At 45.3% G+C, this 18,428-nt stretch overlaps 1 protein-coding gene across 1 annotated transcript in view; it reads left to right on the top strand.

Annotated features, from left to right (window-relative positions):
- The window catches only part of PLXNC1 (plexin C1), a 145,859-nt gene that overhangs the window by 21,112 nt on the left and 106,319 nt on the right, over positions 1-18,428 (top strand). The window contains exons 3-4 of the mRNA XM_060112917.1: positions 10,135-10,269; positions 13,667-13,767. Of these exons, the coding sequence (XP_059968900.1) occupies positions 10,135-10,269; positions 13,667-13,767 (236 nt within the window). The remainder of the gene's footprint in view (positions 1-10,134; positions 10,270-13,666; positions 13,768-18,428) is intronic.

Below are 18,428 nucleotides of genomic sequence, written 5' to 3'. Positions count from 1 at the left end.
GTTTCCCCTGTCCTGTGTGTTCACCCCAGTGGTTCGTGTGCAGCTGGCTGGTGTTTAGTGATGCTGTGCTACCAAGGGGTGGAACTGAGCCGCAGCTTCAGGCTGCTGAGGAAGCGACGGCTGACCCCAGTCTCACTTTCCTCGGCATCTGTTCGGGCTACACCTTCAAAAGCCACATCTGTGGCTGTGTTCTTAGGGTTCCAGTCACAAGGGCAGGGTGGTTTTCTGTTTGTTTGCTTTGTGACTGCTAACATTTATACAGTGCTCTCCCTGTTGTAATTCAGTCCCCTCCACCCCTCAGTGAGGTAGACACACTCTTCTCATTTCACAGATAAGGGAACTGGGGCCCAGAGAAGCTGCACGATTTGTCCAAGGTCACCCATGGCAGAGCAGGGATTTGAACCGGGAAGCACTTCAGAGACCACACTGTTATGTCTCAGGCTACGCTGACTTGGTAGCTTCTGCCCCAGGCACGGGCAGCCACCCTGTGAGGGTTCTCTGGGGGGAGTGGGAATCGTGTTGCTAGGGAGTCACATGGCAGTGGGAGTGGAACGGGTTCGGGGTTCTTAGAAGCTCAGGGAAGAATCCCAGCTTGAGAAGAAGGCAGACCGTCTGGCTGAGGGAATACCTCACTGTCATAACTTCTTGGGAGTCAGGCCCCACCCCCAGCTTCCCTCAGGAGGAGGCTGGGAGGGGAGAGTGTGAGCTGACTGGGCCCCGCCAGGCTCCCGAGGACAGCCCAGCCGTTCCCAAGACGCCCCTATGTATCCTGCGTACAGATGCTTGGGTGCAGCCCCCGAAATCACCCAGAGTCCTGAAGCGCCGGGATTGTGTAGACAATTTGGAAGGCACAGAGAATCTCCAGATCCCTGTATTCAAAGACTTCAAGCTTGTCCCTTGCCAGACTTGTCACCAGAACTGTTAGAAAAGACGAACACTGATAGACACAAGCTTGGCTTCTTCAGCCACAGAGTGGAGGTACTAATGAGCAGAGAAAAACAAAAGCCAACCCAAGGCAGCCTGCAGGAGCAGGGGAAGAGGGGGCTTGGGTCACCCACAGCCTCACTCTTCAGTTTCCCTGGTGATCAAGAGTTGACGGCCTTTCGACAGACGCCAGGCACTGTACTATATGCCTGGTTGGAGGAGAGGCAGGAAATAGCATTTGGGGGCCAATTGCTCTTTTTGACCAACACACACACACAGACCCTCTGATTTCCTACATCTCTGAAAACCTCACAGAGTTTTCGTAGAGTTCGGCGCAATTTTAAATATCATATTACTGAAATGATTTTTTTCTTATTGTAAAAGTAATACATGCTCTTGGAGAAGTTGCAAAGTAGCGGGGTATGAAAGCAAAGAAAAAATACCCCTAGTTTTCTTATGTAGAGGCAGCTGCTGTCAGCATTTTAGATTCTTTTTTTTTACATAGTTGAGGTCAGACTCTATTCAGTTTTGCATCCTTTTTTCAGTTAATGAGGGAAAATGCTTATATTAAAATGTTATGGCAAACTGTAAGTCTTTTAAAATAGCTGTATCATATTCTATTATATGGAAACATTATTTTGAGCTTAAGCCGAGATATTGAATCACTTTTAAAGTGTCTTTAAAGACATGCACTCTTCCGAGTCATCTGGCACTACCTCTGAAGGTAAGATTTTATTGATGATAAGCAGAAAAATTAAAGATTTCACAATATGCTAATACATTTACTGCCCTCTTTCTCCTACCTTTATTTCTAAATCCCTTTGTAAAGTTTTAGAAAAACTGAAGGAATTTGGAACTGAAAGCGTCCTTTGTGAATATCTAATCTGCCCCCTTATTATCGACTTGCCATCCTAGTGGTTGTGAGACAGATTATGTCCAGTCACTTTTTCCTCTGGATATTTCCTCATTTTACTTCCTTTCTGAGCATGATTGCATGCTATAATTTTTCAGCTGTCAGCATCTTCACTGAGATCAGCTGAAAAAGGAGAGCCACACTGAACGCAGTTTTTGGGAATTCATATCCCACGTGTTGCGTGGCCAGGATGCTGCAATGTGTACTCATTCTTATAAGCACGTGCTCTTTCTCCAGATTGTGGTACAGACTATGGTGTAGTTTGGATTCCTTTGAGCTGACTCTGTTGCACGTAGAAAATTGTCCTTATTTCAAGGGCAGAATTGAATATTTTGAACTTTTCCATGTGGTAAAATAAGTAATAAAGTAATATGCATGAAATTTGAAATTTGTAACTTCACCCATGCCCATTAACCTTTCCTGTAAGCAAAGAAGAAAAGAAGGCAGTAGGCGAGGAATAATAACAGCTAACATTTCTGAGCTCTTACTATGTGCCGGGCATTAGAACCAGTGTCTGCATGGGTTTACTAGTTCAATACTAATTAGCGTTCCCACTTTATAAATGAAAAAACCTGAGGCTCTGAGAGGTTAGATAACTTGCTCAAGGTGATTTGAATGGAAGCAACCAGTCTCCCAAACAAACTGCACTGATAATTCAGATGTGTTCTGTAGAGCTTGGGAGAGTTTGTGGAACTGGTTTTTATTTTGTATTTTCTAATATTGGAATATCTGGGTTAACATCAAGATGCAAGTATCTGAGGTTTCATGAGAAGGTTCTATGGCTTCTGTGGTTTTAGTTTATTCCTATTTAGGGACAGCTTGCTGACAACCCAGCTGAGTGCAGACTTCTGTGTTAGAGGAAGGCAGAGCCCTCTCCTCTTGGGGCCACAAGTAGCTCCTGGGAGCCTCTGAACCCCCTTAGGAACCCCTGCTTTTCCCCAGTGAACTCCTTTAGAGCAAAGGTAGGGAATCTGTGTTCAAGTTGATTTTTAGAATGGCTCCAGCAACAGGAGGCTAGGGTTGGGTTTCTCCAGCATCCTTAGGCCTAAAGCAGGGTTCAGGATTCAGGAAGCCATATCATGCCCTTTCCCCATATTCAGCAGAGAAGCAACCACGCCCACGCTGAGTCAGGACTGGCTACCTATGTAACTCTCCAAACTCTGCCTCTACTAGTAGATATCATTTATCCAAACCATGGAGTGAGATTCAACCCATTTCCAGAAAGTTCTTCCTGCCTCCAAACTGTGTAACCTTTGAAGAGTCTGCCTTGACGCTGGTTTTTAAAGTTTTCGAGTGAAAAATAAGAGAAAGCAAAAACAGGTCTTTTACAAAGCCAAGCTGTATTTATACTCGCACAGAATGTTCAAATAAGGAAGAGGAGGCCATGAGAAGCCCAGGACAGGACCTGGGGCCGGAAGTGGAGGGGGGCATGGACGCTGAGCTGAGGGAACAGACCAAAAAGTAAAGGCAGTGGGAATTGTCAAAACTTGAAAGTGGGCTCCGTGGTTGGCTGTTGAGAAAGTCATGTTCAAGTTTACCCCCATCTCATTCCTTCCAGTGTGTGAGTGTGCAGGGACTCCCCGATTCGGAACAAATTTGCCCGTGTAATCCACAAATCTAGAACTCATGATTCAGGCTGTATGCTTCTCTTACTACTTACATCAAAATAAGTAGATTGGAAACCAGAGAGTAATTTGCTTTAATCTTTATATTTCATTTTTATTATTACTCCTACTTACTGATGAAGCACAGTAAATACTATTGGATAATTACCTTGCTTTCCTCGTGTGTGTGTGTGTGTGTGTGTGTGTGTGTGTGTGTGGTTTAAGTCTCCTTTGCAGCATTTCTTAGAAACTGTTGATGGAAAAAACAAATAAGTGAGAAGAATGATTGGTTTACCCTTTAACTGGTTAGCCTCACAGAGTGAGGTATAAGAAAAGAAATTTGGTGTAAAATATTTTAGCGTTTTGAACACCCATGGCTTTCCCATGTCATGTTAATAGTAAAGAAAAAAAAGAAATAGTCTTTTGTTTAATTTTTCTCCCCCTCATTTTCCTCACCAGGCTGTCTTTTCCATGGATGGTGTTGTACTTGTAATGCAGCTAATTGTATGGTGTGGAAGTCTCACACATGATACATTTCAGGACTGTAGCTGGGAGGGTTGTTGTTGGTTTTTTTGTTTTGTTTGTTTGTTGGTTTTTTTGTATGCAGTGAAACTCCCAAGGCTAGTTAATCGCTTGCCATGAGGCTTCAGGAAGATGTCAACAGAAACAATATGTTGACACTCACTGAAGTTCTCCATCGGGGAAAATTTGTTTTCCACACGGGCTGCAGCTGGAAAAATCTGAAGAGCCCTATAAAACCTTGAACGCTAATAGAGTATGTTTTTTCATTTAATAAATATTTATTGGGCACCTTTTATGTGCCAGGCACTGTTCTGGGTGCCAAGGATACAAAAGTGAACAAAACTGACAGTGCCCCTGCTCTCATGGTGGGAAGAAAAAGACAGAAAACAACTAAATGGATTAACCAGTAATGAAGTCATTTCACATGGTGATAAGTGCTATGGAGAAAACAGAGTGATGTGTAGAGAGGGACAGTGGGGTACGGTAGAAAAGGTGACCAGGGAAGGCTTCTCAGAGGAGGTGACATTTGAGAAGGATGAAGGGGTATGTAAGAATATACATGGCAGAGGCTCAGGTTGACTTCAGATTACATCTATATTAAGGTCGTATGCTGGAAGCAATAGGTGAAAATCCATATCATGCCCGAGGAGTGTGTGTGTATTGGATGCATTTTCTCTTATGCAAAATTCAACCCATTTTGGGTTTCTGTGACTCACTGTTACTTCCTGAATCACTTCACTTATCGTATTCTTTTCCGAGGCGGCCCAGCTCCAGTCTTGCTGGCTTTCTTTTCTGTGTTGATGTTGATGTGACTTTTGCAGTTAGAAAATCTAAGTGCTCCACCGATGCCCCTGTGCTGGGCTGGGCTCTGTGGGTGGGGGTGGGGTTGGAGGTGATATTAACAGAAATCCAGAGGAGGAGGAGATCCTTCCTGTAGTCGTCTGAGAGAGAGGAGGACCATGCTGAAGCAGAGACCCCAGTCCCTCTGTGCAGCACGTTGCTTTAGTAAAATTAAAGACGTGATGAAAATGGAAACTTCCTTGGGGGTACGGAGATCCTTCTCTGCATAATCTAGCAAAGAGGAAAACCATTGGACCCACTCATCCTCAAACACTTTTAAAATTTAAATTGCATGTGTTTATTTTATTTTATTTTATTTTTTTTTGCGGTATGCGGGCCTCTCACTGTTGTGGCCTCCCCCGTTGCAGAGCACAGGCTCCGGACGCGCAGGCTCCGGACGCGCAGGCTCAGCGGCCATGGCTCACGGGCCCAGCCGCTCTGCGGCATATGGGATCCTCCCAGACCGGGGCACGAACCCGTATCCCCTGCATCGGCAGGCGGACTCTCAACCACTTGCGCCACCAGGGAGGCCCATATGTGTTTATTTTTAAAGACAGTACATTAACAGTGTTCAAAACTCAAAAGAACCAAGAAGGTCACCCATTCTTGACTTCTGGGGCAACCAGTGATAATGGTTTAGAGATATTTTATATACGTCTGCGAGCAAAAGGGGGAAGATAGTCTTTCTCCCCTTTTATTAAACATATATGTTATATATGTGTATATACATGTATATATACATATTTAATATAGCATAGTAAACATAACATATAATACATAAAGAGCTTTCTGATTCTTTTCATTGCTAAATAGTATTCCATTGCTTGCACCATAGTTTAGTTAACCAGGTCCCTATTGTTGGACGTTTCGGTTGTTTCAGTCTTTTGTTAGAACACACGATGCTGCAATAAATACCTATTACATATATCATTATATATGTATATATGAGGGAGTGTGGGATCTAAGGGTATGTGCTTTATAATGTTGAGAGATAACGCCAAATTACCTTCCAGAGAAGTCTCACTCCCACCAACAATGAAGCATACCCCTTTAAACCCAGCACCTGCAGTTATCAGGACAAGCTTCACTGTTGGCCTCTCGAGGTAGCTTGTTCAGGAAACTGGTTGGCAAATCCTGGCACATGTACACTTTGGTAATTTAAGGAGAAAAAAAAGCAAGCAAGGGCTTCCCTGGTGGCGCAGTGGTTGAGAGTCCGCCTTCCGATGCAGGGGACACGGGTTCGTGCCCCGGTCCGGGAAGATCCCACATGTCGCGGAGCGGCTGGGCCCGTGAGCCATGGCCGCTGAGCCTGCGCGTCGCGTACCGCAAAAAAAAAAAAAAAAAAAAAAAAAAGCAAGCAAGAAAGGCTTCCCTGCCATAAGTCCAAGTTCTAGAGAGAATACTGATGCTTCTTCTCTAAGGTATCAAGTAAATAAATCTGTATTGACCCAAATAAGACCTTTCTAGCCCCTTCCCCATCTGTATCCACCATGCTCCAAAAATAAATAAAATAAAATAAGCTCTAATAACAACTGCAGTGCAGCTCCTAACTCACTTAGAATGGATGAGTGGTGGTGCTTTGTAAAGTGTTTTTATTTACTTCTAAATTTTAAAGCAAATCCCAGACACTGTCATTTCACCCCCTACATATTTCATTATGCATCTCTAAAAAACTATGATCATTTCTTTAAATCAGCATAGTCATAAAGCTATGATTGCAAGTAACAAAATCATCAGTAATTCTTTAGAATTATCTAATATCAAGTCCATATAACTAAATTTTCCTGATCGACTCAAGAATGTCTTTTTAAAATTGTTTTGTCCAGGGCTTCCCTGGTGGCACAGTGGTTGAGAGTCCGCCTGCCGATGCAGGGGACATGGGTTCGTGTCCAGGTCCTGGAATATCCCACATGCCACGGAGCAGCTAGGCCCGTGAGCCATGGCCGCTGAGCCTGCACGTCCGGAGCCTGTGCTCCGCAACGGGAGAGGCCACAACAGTGAGAGGCCTGCATAGCGCGAAAAAAAAAAATTGTTTTGTCCAAATTGGTATCTGAACAAGGTCCTCAAATGACATTGAGGTGGTTCTGTCTCTCTTAATCTGAGTGACCTCCTCCTATCCTATGATTCACCTCTGTTGACTTTGAGGAAAGGAAGTCTGTTGTCCTGTGGAATGTCTCACACTGTGGATTTGGCTGTTCACTTTCTTGTGGCGCCATTTAGCTTGTTCCCCTACCCCTTCCGTTTCCCAATGCTAAATGGAAGTTAGCACTAAGGCTTGATCAGATTCGGCTTCAGCTTTATTGGCAAGAATGCTTCATAGGTGTTTCTGCCAAATGATGCTTTTAACGTGATGAATTCATCAAGAGAGATCTGGGCAGCAGCCTTCTCCTGAGCCTCACTTGAGAATGTTTCTATCCGTCTTTATTTTAATCTGGTTTCCTATCTGTCCCCCTCTATACCAGCACTTTCCAAGAACCAGATCAGCTGTTTGAATCTGAGCTGATTAATAAAGAATGTGAATTAGAGATGGGAAGACAGGAGCCTGGCAAGTCCACACTTGGTCAGTGCCTGCCTGATGTCTCCCTTGGCTCTGTAGGCCAGGGTCTCTAATAGAACTTTCCATGATGGTGGAAATGTTCTATATCCGCACATACAATATGATAGCCACTAGCCGTGTGTGGCTAGTGATTACTTGAAATGTGACTAGTGTGACTAAGGAAGTGAATTTTTAATTTAAATTTAAATAGCCATGTGTGGCTAATGGCTGCCATATTGGATGGTGCATCTGTGGAGTCATTTATAAATGACTTGGGGCACAGACTTTTCCCACCTCCCTTGGGACCTAAATGCTGCTTTTCCTTTTGAAGAAGTCATATTTAATCTATTTAGTTACATTGATTTTACAGAGCTGCCACTGAACTTAATGAGCAGTTCATGGGCCCCTAGTGGCTACTAGTTGCACCAAATCTACCTGGGTTTGACTCAGAGCAGATGATGGAGGGAAATCACCATCGCAAGACAAAGCCAGACTCAGGCCAGATCCTGAGCGCATGCGGGATGCTGCTCCATGCGCCAAATTAATTTTTGATTAAATAGCAAAAATGTGCTTGCCATCAGGATGTGTGGTACAGGCATGTTATTGCTCAGTAGATGTGTGAAAGTAGACTTTAAAAAGAATCCCAGGTGCCAGTTTTTTCTTTTCAAATCATATGCCCAGTGTAACTGATGTCCACAGTGGTAGAGATATGAATATAGATATCATATCTGGATGTTTTCAAACTGGAAAAATGTTGAACATCTTCACTTTCAAAAGCATTGTATTGGGCTTCCCTGGTGGCGCAGTGGTTGAGAGTCCGCCTGCTGATGCAGGGGACGCGGGTTCATGCCCCGGTCTGGGAGGATCCCACATGCCGCGGAGTGGCTGGGCCCGTGAGCCATGGCCGCTGAGCCTGCACGTCCGGAGCCTGTGCTCTGCAACGGGAGAGGCCACAACAGTGAGAAGCCCGCGTACCGCAAAAAAAAAAAAAAAAAAAAGCATTGTATTGTTTGGGGCAAAGGGGTAGGTACCAAGATGATTAAGACATAGTCCCTACCCAAGAGGTGCTTGTAATCTAGTAATAGGTTATTATCCATTGAGTTTTGTTGATGTGCTAAGCCGTATTCGTAATTCTCATTTGATCCTACAACACTGTGTATAAGGAAGGCATTGTTAGTTCCATTTTAGAGGTGAGGAAATTGAGGCCCAGGGAGGTTAAGTAAGTTACTAGCTCAGAGTAGCACATCTACTTGAAGGGTAGAGCCAGGATGCAAATCTGAGACCAAGCTACCATTATATTTCTCCAGGATTAGGGTAATCGTCTTCCGAGGAGTCTTCATATCCATGCTTCAAACCCCACCTTCTCACCATGTGTTTTCTCTGCTCAGAGCCCTGCAGTGGCTCCGCATCTCTCACCTAGAGTAAGAGGCAAAATCTTTACACAGGCCAACAAGAACCTATATGATCCACCGTGTTACCTCGCTGTCCACTCCTCTCTACCTCACCTGTTCTGCTCAGGCCACACTGGTCTGCTCTCAGTTTAGGGCTTTTGCACCAGTGGGTCACTCTTCTAAGAGTATGCTTCATCCACGTATCTAAATGACTCGCTCCAGCATCTCCTGTTAGTCTCTAAGTAAAACGTCACTTTCTAATGAAACGTAATGCTGAACACACATTCTCCATCTTTTTAATCCACTTAATTTTGACCTATATCACCTGCTAACGTATTTTTTTTTATTGGAGTATAATTGATTTACAGTGTTGTGTTAGTTTCTGGTGTACAGCAAAGTGATTCAGTTGAACTTACACATTGATCATGTGGGCACGATTCAGTTGTTCATTACAGTTGTATGTAATCTATTCTTTTTCAGATTCTTTTCCATTATAGGTTATTACAGCATATTGAATATAGTTCCCTGTGCTATACTGTTGGTCCTGCTAACGTTTTTTTGTTTTTTTTTTGGGTGTGTTGGATCTTTGTTGCTGCGCGCAGGCTTTCTGTAGTTGTGGCGAGCGGGGGCTACTCTTCGTTGCAGTGCGCAGGCTTCTCATTGCATTGTGGTGCCTGCTGACATATTTTATAATTTACTTATTTATTGTTAATTGTCTATCATTACACTCCCCCACCCCAGCATGCACATGAATGTAAGTTCTATAAGGGCAGGATTTTCCCACCATTTGTTCACTGCATTTTTGCAAACACCTGCAATGTGGCAGATACATATAGTGGATGTTCAAGAGATGTTTATTGACTAAAGATGAGTGAAACTCAGGCATGTCCAACTTCAAAGCCACACTTACTAATATTTTGTATATAAATATGGACCTACTTGTTTAGGCCTGGTAAGTTGTCCTGGTTACTTTAAAACACAGAACTGTGTAGACCCATAGAGGAGAATCAGAGTAACCCATGCAGGTACTCGTCAGGCTGCCTGCCTTTAGTTTTAAGATCACTTGGCATAACGCTAATGAAGCTGTCACTTGTGACTTCTCATAAGGCCAGTTGTGGACAGTGAGCTTCCACATATGAGGATACTGCCCCAGCACCGAAGAGTGGCTTTGTGTGTGTGTGTGTGCACCACGACTTTGTCCCCTACAAAAGCAGAAATACCAAGCTTGTTATCACCAGCCTTGTTGAAGGCTGAGATATGAGCTGATGATTAAGGAACGTGGTACCTTAGCCAGTGTAGGTAGTGAGGAAGAAAGGAGGTAATCTTAGGATTAAGCCATAAGTTTTGCCACCCTGAAATTCAAATTATTTAATAGAAGTCATATTTCTCTTTTTTTAAAAATAGGTTATTCTTGGTGAGAATTTGACTTCTAATTGTCCGGAGGTTATCTATGAAATTAAAGAAGAAACACCTGTTTTCTACAAACTCGTTCCTCATCCTAAGAAGAATATCTACATCTATCTAACAGCTGGAAAAGAGGTAGGCAGAAATACTAGTTACTGTTTCTGTCTTATGAATACAAATTGTTTAATTGATGTCATTATCGAGTGGTGAAGCTTTTACTTTGAACTACTGAGCTTAAACACTGCTGCAGGCTTCAAGAAGACACGCAGTGGTACACAGGCATGGAATTAAAAACCTTACTGTCAGTAAGTAAGCAAGAAATATTACCTAGACAATTTTATTATTGGCTGTATTTCCAGTGCCAAGTTTTTCAGAGAAAGGTATGCTTGCAAATGGGAGCGTAATCAGCGAGGTAACTGTATTTACACATTGATCATGTGGGCATTGAATGGTTAGATGCATTTATGAATATACCCGATGGGATTGGCTTTGGAATTTGGGGTTAATATCAGGCCATAGTCTCATACACATTCATGAACTGGGAAATATATGGCACTCACCCTCCTTCTCTTAATTTATCTGGCTGTTTTAGTTTTTCTTCTTGCTTCAGCTTACTGAAATAAAAAGGATACCTTTTTACATTTTATTCATTTTTACAAAGTGCTTTCACCAAGGGAAGGAGGAGGGGAACTAATTGTTACTGAGCCCTTACTGATGCTCTGCTAGTTACTCTTCCAAAGAGGGTCTCTCTAGATGCATAGAGTTGTACACACACACACACACACACGCAAACCGCAAAGTATAATAAACAATGTTAATGAAATCTGTCAATAATCTAGTGAGATAAAAATTACCCTTGTTTTATATATGAAGACCTAGGACTAAGGGAGGTTAAATATCTTCTCAAGGATATAGATAGAGAGCCTTGTCAGGGCTAGGACTTAAATTCTACCTGATGTTAAAGCCCATGATAAATGGGGTCAAACCCCAAATTTGTGAAAACCAAACAGGCAATTCTGGCATGGTTGTTTTGACCCATGACCGTTTGAACATATAAAGTGCAAAGAAGGTAAGTGAGACTTACATAATTACATAATGGATATAACAGATGCCCTCGGCCCACCCTCCTTTTCCATTCTTTTCCTCTCAGTCGTCCTATGGAGAAGAGCAATGACATCAATCTCCATGTGCTGGCCGAGTCGCAGAGAAGGTGTGCGGCACCTTTTCACTTCTGACATGTCTAAAAAGGCTATATTGCCTTTTGCGTGTTGAAATGCCAGTTATTCAAACTGACTGCATTGAGATGGCCAGTGGATCTCATATACCTTTGTTCTTCACCGTACAGAATCTTTTTGACCAGCTTGCTTCAACATTTAAACACTGTCTATTATATTTCTTCCCCAGAGTTCTCGTATTTGAAAGATTTTTGTCTACTCAACAAACTGCACTTATTAAGTAACAATTCCCATTCTCAGACGTTATTTATCAAGGGCATCTCAAAACGGCCACTCAGAGCGCTGACTGTGCTACTACCACACAGAACTGATAAAATTCAGCTCAAAGCAAAGAAGATACTTGCAGCCTTGCTTAGTCTGTGCATGTTTTTCCAATCAGCTTTTTGAAACATTTCAAATAGCTCATAAATCCTTTCCCAGACCGCAGGACTGTAGGCTGAGAACCACAGTGAGAACTACCAGTAGTTGATAAGTCCTCACGTTCTGAAGGTGGAGAGTTCTAGTCTGGCCATTCAAAGCCTGAAGTCCCGGGAAGAGTTTTCCGCTGGGCATCAAAGCTGGTTATTCTTACCTTCTTCACTTAGATTCACTGCTAGAGATCCTATTAGTAAGACTTTGGTTCTCTGGTTGAGCCAGTATAAGCCCTAGAGAGACAAAACCTAAGGAAGGTCCTTTCCTAGACTCTTGGGGAGATAGTAACAGCCAAACTAAAATGCCCTGCTACATCCATAGAATCCTTGGTCATTAAAACAACCATATGGAAATAGATGCATTGCTGTGGAATAGTCCCCATAAATGTGTTAAGTTAGAGAAGCAGGTCCAATGTAGTGTTTATGGTGGCCTTTCTTTCACATAGTTGTATGTTTGTGTGTTTAAGTACATATAGAGCCGTTCTCATAGAATGTTCTAGAGACTCATTTTCCACTCAATGTTCTGAGCAAAAGTGGTCCCAGGAGCAGATGTTACTTACTGTACCACTCCTAGAGTATCATAATAGAGCATTCAAAGGCTCTCAGAAGCCTTGTGCCAAGGAAACGTTTGCTTTTTCCCTGTGAGGTTTCACGTGTTTGTTGGACCGTGGAAGCTTTTCTCATGTAGTAGCAATAGCCAGCATTTATTGAGCATTTATTATGTGCCGGGCAATGTTGGAAATAACCCCGTGAAGTCGGCAGCACTATCACCGTTTCCCAGGTGAAAAAACAAGGTTGGAGAGATTCCGTGACATTTGTGAAAATCCCCCAGAATTACAGAGATGTGCTGTGAGCTACAAGGAAATGTCCACATTCTGGTTAATTCTGGCTCACGCTGGTGGTCTGCTCGCCACATTTGTCAGCAGCACTGGGGACTGTGAGATGATGGGCGGTGGTTATCCTCCACGAAGTCAGCTTGGAATGGAAGGGTGTTCCTCGGGATAGCTCCTGCTTTTCTCACAAACCCCTTCTAGAACTCTCTATTTCTCTCTAAGTTTTAAGAAGTTACTTACACTTTCCAGCAGGTACAACTTCCTGGCTTAATGAATTCCACAGGTTTCCTGACTACGCTGTGGGATTTTGCCTGCAGAAAGTGCACCGTGTGAGGCTCAGGTCCTCCCTGCCTCCCCCGCAACCCTGCTTGGAGGCTCTGCCGGCCTCCAGGGCGTGGGTGTGCCCAGCACCAGCGCCCACCTCAGGGGCTGCTGTTTTCTGACAACTGGAAGAGGCAGCTCTAGGGGCCAGGAATGATTGGAAAACTCCCCGTTTCTTTTATTTTCACCTCCAGCGGAGGGAGTGTGAGCGGTGAGCCAGGAGCGGAGGTGGTGGGTCACCCCTAGGAGGGGTGTGGGAGGGTGGTCCTCACTTCCATGTCAGGTGCCAACCTCGTGCTGACACTCCAGGTCAGAGCCTGTTGCTTTCCCCAGACGCTCACCTCCAAGGTACCACTGACTGTCACTGAAAGCCAGGTGACCTGATTCCACGATCCTTGAAAGTCACTGTTGGCATATCAGAAACCTGACTGTGGATCAGGCTCACCTGTGAGAACTCTTAAAAAGGCAGATTCCTAGGCCCCACCCCAGACCTACTCAACTAGAGTCTCAGCGGCGGGGGGTCTGGGAATCTGCCCTTTCAAAGGCTCCCCAGGAGATGCTGATAAACTGCTTCATACCCTAGAACTCGAGAACCGCTGCCCGATGTCATTACACAGACGTTCGGAGTCTGAGTGGATAAATGTCTCTTTGTGGCCCTTCATCAGATAAGGTGTTGTAGTTTTTCTGGTGTTGCTCATAAATCCGTCTGAACTGCCGTCATCTTTATTTTTAGGTGAGGAGAATTCGTGTTGCGAACTGCAGTAAACATAAATCCTGTTCGGAGTGTTTAGCAGCGACAGACCCTCACTGCGGTTGGTGCCATTCGCTACAGAGGTATTTCCTGAGTTCTTTCTCACCAGCTCACAATTTCGAAACAGTGTCATGCGGCTGCACACTTGTTGCCCTACTTTAAGGATCCGTTCCAGTGACCTGGGGGGAACTGATCTCTGCGTCAACTAAAATACCAGCGTGTAATCTGAATCAATTCTCAGGGATGTTCCCAGGGATGTGTCGGTGCTACTGAATCATTTGACCTGAACCACCGAGAGGGTCCCCAACGTGGAGGGCAGAGGTTGAGCGGGGGTTGGGGGAAGGATACCGGCGTAAGTTGGAGCCGTCACTTTAGCTTTTACTTTTCTACAGAGTTCTCCAAGACTGGAGAGAGATGCAAAATGTGCTCTGTCAGAGGAGATAAAAGAATAGGCGTGTTTGAAAATTTTCAGATGAATCCTCATGCTGTCACGTGTTTGGTTGGCTCCGTGGAAGCCTGATCGTTGACGATGTTGTCTCTGGATGTGCTGTACAGCTGTGCACAGGCCTGATGTGCAGTCTCAGTCTCCGGGCAGAATCTACCCAGCCTGGTCTTGAATTACGATGTTCACGACCCATCTAGGCCCAGGGCGACTTGTAGCAGCTTCCTCGCCATGGCAGCTCCCAGCGTCGCTGGGACCGGCCTGGTTGGATTTGCTGTTGCCATGGCAACCCAGTACTCGGGCTTTTGCTATAGAAGCAAGGAAGAGAGAGCCTGAGCTGCAGCTCAGGCAGGGGGAAAAAAAAAAACATAAAGTGTCTGTCAGTTTGGTGCGTTCAGTTTTTAAAGGTGAAAAAGGATAAGAAAGAGTAGAACAGGTGCAGAGAAGCTGAAGACTAAACAAGGGGCAATTTAGGGAAAGAAAGGAAGACTGGGAGTAGAACTGGGGAGCCTTTGTGGGAGGAAGGCAAGAGCAATGAAGGGAGAGGGGAAGAATACAGTATAAGCAAGAGGTTCAGGACACAAACGAAAAATATGGGGATGGAATTCATTAAGAGTTCATGGAGGAAGTCTGAAGCTGAGATGCAGGAAGACGCGTAATTGCCCTTGCTTCTGCTGAGCTTCCTTACCGGGCTGCTTCCTTCAGAATCATCGGCAGACAAAAGAGGCAAGGCCAGGAAGATCCTCATGAATCATTGTAATTGGGTAGGAACGTTTGCTTCTTGTCGCTTGCCTAAGACTAGAGTTTAAGAAATGAACTGATCAGGAACAGCACTGCCTTGCCACACACCCACTGAGCAGTTTTGCCATAATCTTTCTGATCCGTTCCATTTACGTAGCTTCTCTGTCTATATCTGTAGAGCTCTGTGCAGGAGTTAATTCAGTGACACAGTGGAGATGGTGGTGATGGTGATTAAATACCATGCGTAGCAGCTAGTGGCTACTCTCCTGGCAAACACAGGTCTGGCGTTCACAGGAGATGTCCGAGCTGGTGATATGACTCTGGGGGTTAGTAGTATTCCGATGGTACGTCGTGAAGTCTTCAGACCAGATGAGGGAGGGAGTGTAGATTGAGAGGAGGATTAGTTGGAAAACTGAGCGTTGAGGCGGTACAGTGTTTAGGGGTCAAGGAGATGAAGAAGTAACAGACGGGGAGAGAACAACCAGAAGGGGAAGCGGAAAGACTAAAGAAGCTGGCCTGCTAGAAGCCCAGGGAAGAAGGGAGGACGGGAGCGGTCCATTGTGCCAGATCGTGCAGAGAGGTCAGGCAAGAGAGGAAGAGAATGGAGCCACTGGACTTAGCAGGCGATGACTGGTACGGTGACAAGGACAGGAAGTGGTGCTAAAGCTGTAAGAGAGGGCTTCCCTGGTGGCGCAGTGGTTGAGAGTCCACCTGCCGATGCAGGGGACACGGGTTCGTGCCCCGGTCCGGGAGGATCCCACATGCCACGGAGCGGCTGGGCCCGTGAGCCATGGCCGCTGAGCCTGCGCGTCCGGAGCCTGTGCTCCGCAACGGGAGAGGCCACAGCAGTGAGAGGCCCGCGTACCGCAAAAAGAAAAATTAAATAAAGCTGTAAGAGAAAATTAGAAGAGGGCAGAGTGGAGACAACTCTTTTGAGGAGCTTTGCTGAGAAAGACAGCAGAAAAATGGAGCAGACGTTGGAGGAAAAAGTGGAGTCCAGAGAGCTTTGGGTTTTTTTTTAAGATACATGAAGTAGCAGTGTGTTTTTGTGCTGTCGGGAAAGTTCCAGTAGAGAGAGAGAAACTGATGATACAGGAGAGAGAAGGGAGAATTGTGGGGTGTTGTCTTTCAGCAGATGAAAGAAAATATGATCTTGTGTGCCAGTGGGGGGCCCAGCCTCGGCCAGGAGCATGGGACCCTTCATCCTTGGTCATGGGAGGGAAGGTGAAGAATATGGGCTCAGGAGCAGGTCGGTGATGGAAGTATGCACCGTGTCTTTGCATGTGCCTTTACATGATTTTCAGTAATGTAAGATGGGTGAGGTGAGGGAGGAAGCCCTGGAGTTGGAAGGGAGAAGAGAGAGAAGGTATGGGCCAGAGTGGAAGAGAGAACAGAGCCGGGAAAGGGAGAACAGTTGCCAGACAACATCAGGGCTCACTTGAAGTCAGTGGTCTTGCTTTTGAAGAGAGAGCCGTAAGCATGGGTTTGCTTTCACAAGCCATGTATGGCTCCGTGGGCATAGTGGTAGGGTAGTGGAGAGTTAGATTTAGCCCGAGATGGGGCTTTGCCAGGAAATACGTTCAAGAGGGGAAAGCGGGGCCCAGAGCTGAGGGTGCCTACGAGGGATGGACAGTGATATGGATTTGGGTCCTAAAACGATAGTGGACCCTGGGCTCCAAGCCAGAAGTGAGCTCTAGGGAGGGATGTGAGGACACGAGGGGAGTGAGAGTTGTGAAAAGGTAGCCAGCTCTGTGCAGGGGAGGTTGTTTTGGGGTTTAAAACTTGTTGGACCTGGGGAACTGGAGAAGCGGTAGTGGCCAGACTATGGGGAGCTTGGGATTAAGGTCATGGAGGGGGCGGAGTTATTGGTACTGACAAGGTCTGGGGTGTGATTGTGTAGCTGAAATAGGATGAAGGACAAGATCGTTGGCAGAGAGGGTCAGGGAACTGAGCAGGGGTCAGAGTGTTCGGTGGGCCAGTCACCAAGAAGGACTGTGGGAACAATGTTGGAGAGACCAAGGAGGCAAACAGTCAAGAAAAGAAAGGAATTGCCCATGGGCGGGGTGGCCTGTGGATGGTCTTGACGAGGAGGGGCCGGGGGGGTCTGGCAGATGGCCTGATGGCGTGGGCTTCCGAGCTGGGGAGTGCAGGGGATGGGGCCAGGCTTGGAAAGAAAGGAAGAAGATTCATCCCGAGGAGGCAGCAAGAGACAAGTAGGACCACTGTGATGAGGGAGAGGAAACAGCCAGCCCTTGGTGGGCTGCAGGGACACAGTGTCCTTGGGGAGAGCCTGGTGAGCAAGACCAGCAAGGTGGTGAAGGGAACAATTGGAGAAGTTGAAGACATCAGCACTTTTACTGATGATGGGCTGTGATAAAGGAATCCAGCCTTCTGGAAAAGCCTGCTCACTGCTTCCCCTGCTTCTGCTCTTGCCCCCTCACCCCTGCCCCAAGAGGAGTGGTCTTGTAAAAATCTAAACCAGATCAGTTTACTCCCCAGCTTAAAAACCTCCACTGGCCTCCGTCGCAGAATTCAGTCTGACTCCCTTGCTCCCAGGGCCTGAATACAGGGCTTCCCAGAATCGGGTCTTGGTTATTCTCAGACCTCTCATGCCACTCTCTCCTTCGTTCACTCGACCCCAGCCACACGAGCTTGCTTTCTGACTTAAGAATATGCCAGGCTTGTTCCTGCCTCAGGGACTTCTCACCTGCTGTTTCCTCAGTCTAGAAAATTCTTCCCCAAATCCTTCCACGGCTGGCTCTTTCTTGCTCATCAGGTCCCAGCATACATGTCTCCCTGCAATGACCCAGTCTGAAGTAGCCTCACCTCACTCACAGTGACATCACTGTTTTAGATTCTTCCTGGCCCCATCACTATTTGAAATGATCTTCTTTCTCTGCCTCTTCCTTTATTAAAATGTAAGTTGCATGGGAACCTCGTCTTGTTCATGACTGTATCCCCAGAGTCTAGAATGGTGCCTGGTGCATAGTAGGTGCTTAAAAAATATATGTTAAATGAATGGAGTACACTGAGTGAGTGGGAAACTCTACCAATGGCATGCTGAGACGTGTGCATTAAGTATGATAAAACATTCCGGATTTGTGGGCTGATGGCCCTTCCCAGCCACGTCAGATCTCTTGGTTTCAAACTGGCTTGGTTCTGACCTGAGATGAAATAAAACTAAGCCTCAGATCTGTGACTCATGTTAAGCTGTCAGTACCGTTCAAAATTAGGAATTCTAAAGGGGGTTGTTTTCTTATAACTATAGAGCATCCCACTGTGTTTATTGTAAATGTCACAGATTTATTTAGAAAAATAACTTATTTTCTTGATTGAGAAGGTTGGGCTTTATTTCATACACGTCTAGAAAGTGGATTTGTTGAGTTGGGGGGTGCAAGAAAATGATCTTAACTTCCTTTTGATCGGACGTTAAGAATAGGCATCCAGTATAAGCAGACAAAAAGCAATTAGATAAACAATGAGCTCTAAAAAGTCTAGTATTTTATTGTTGGAACCTCAAATCCAACCTATGCTGAATTTGTCTGTGTGGGTGGAAAGTGA

The sequence above is a fragment of the Mesoplodon densirostris genome, chromosome 11 (genome assembly GCF_025265405.1).
Source record: "Mesoplodon densirostris isolate mMesDen1 chromosome 11, mMesDen1 primary haplotype, whole genome shotgun sequence".
NCBI classification, from domain to species: domain Eukaryota; kingdom Metazoa; phylum Chordata; class Mammalia; order Artiodactyla; family Ziphiidae; genus Mesoplodon; species Mesoplodon densirostris.
This window is presented reverse-complemented; position numbering and strand designations above follow the sequence as displayed.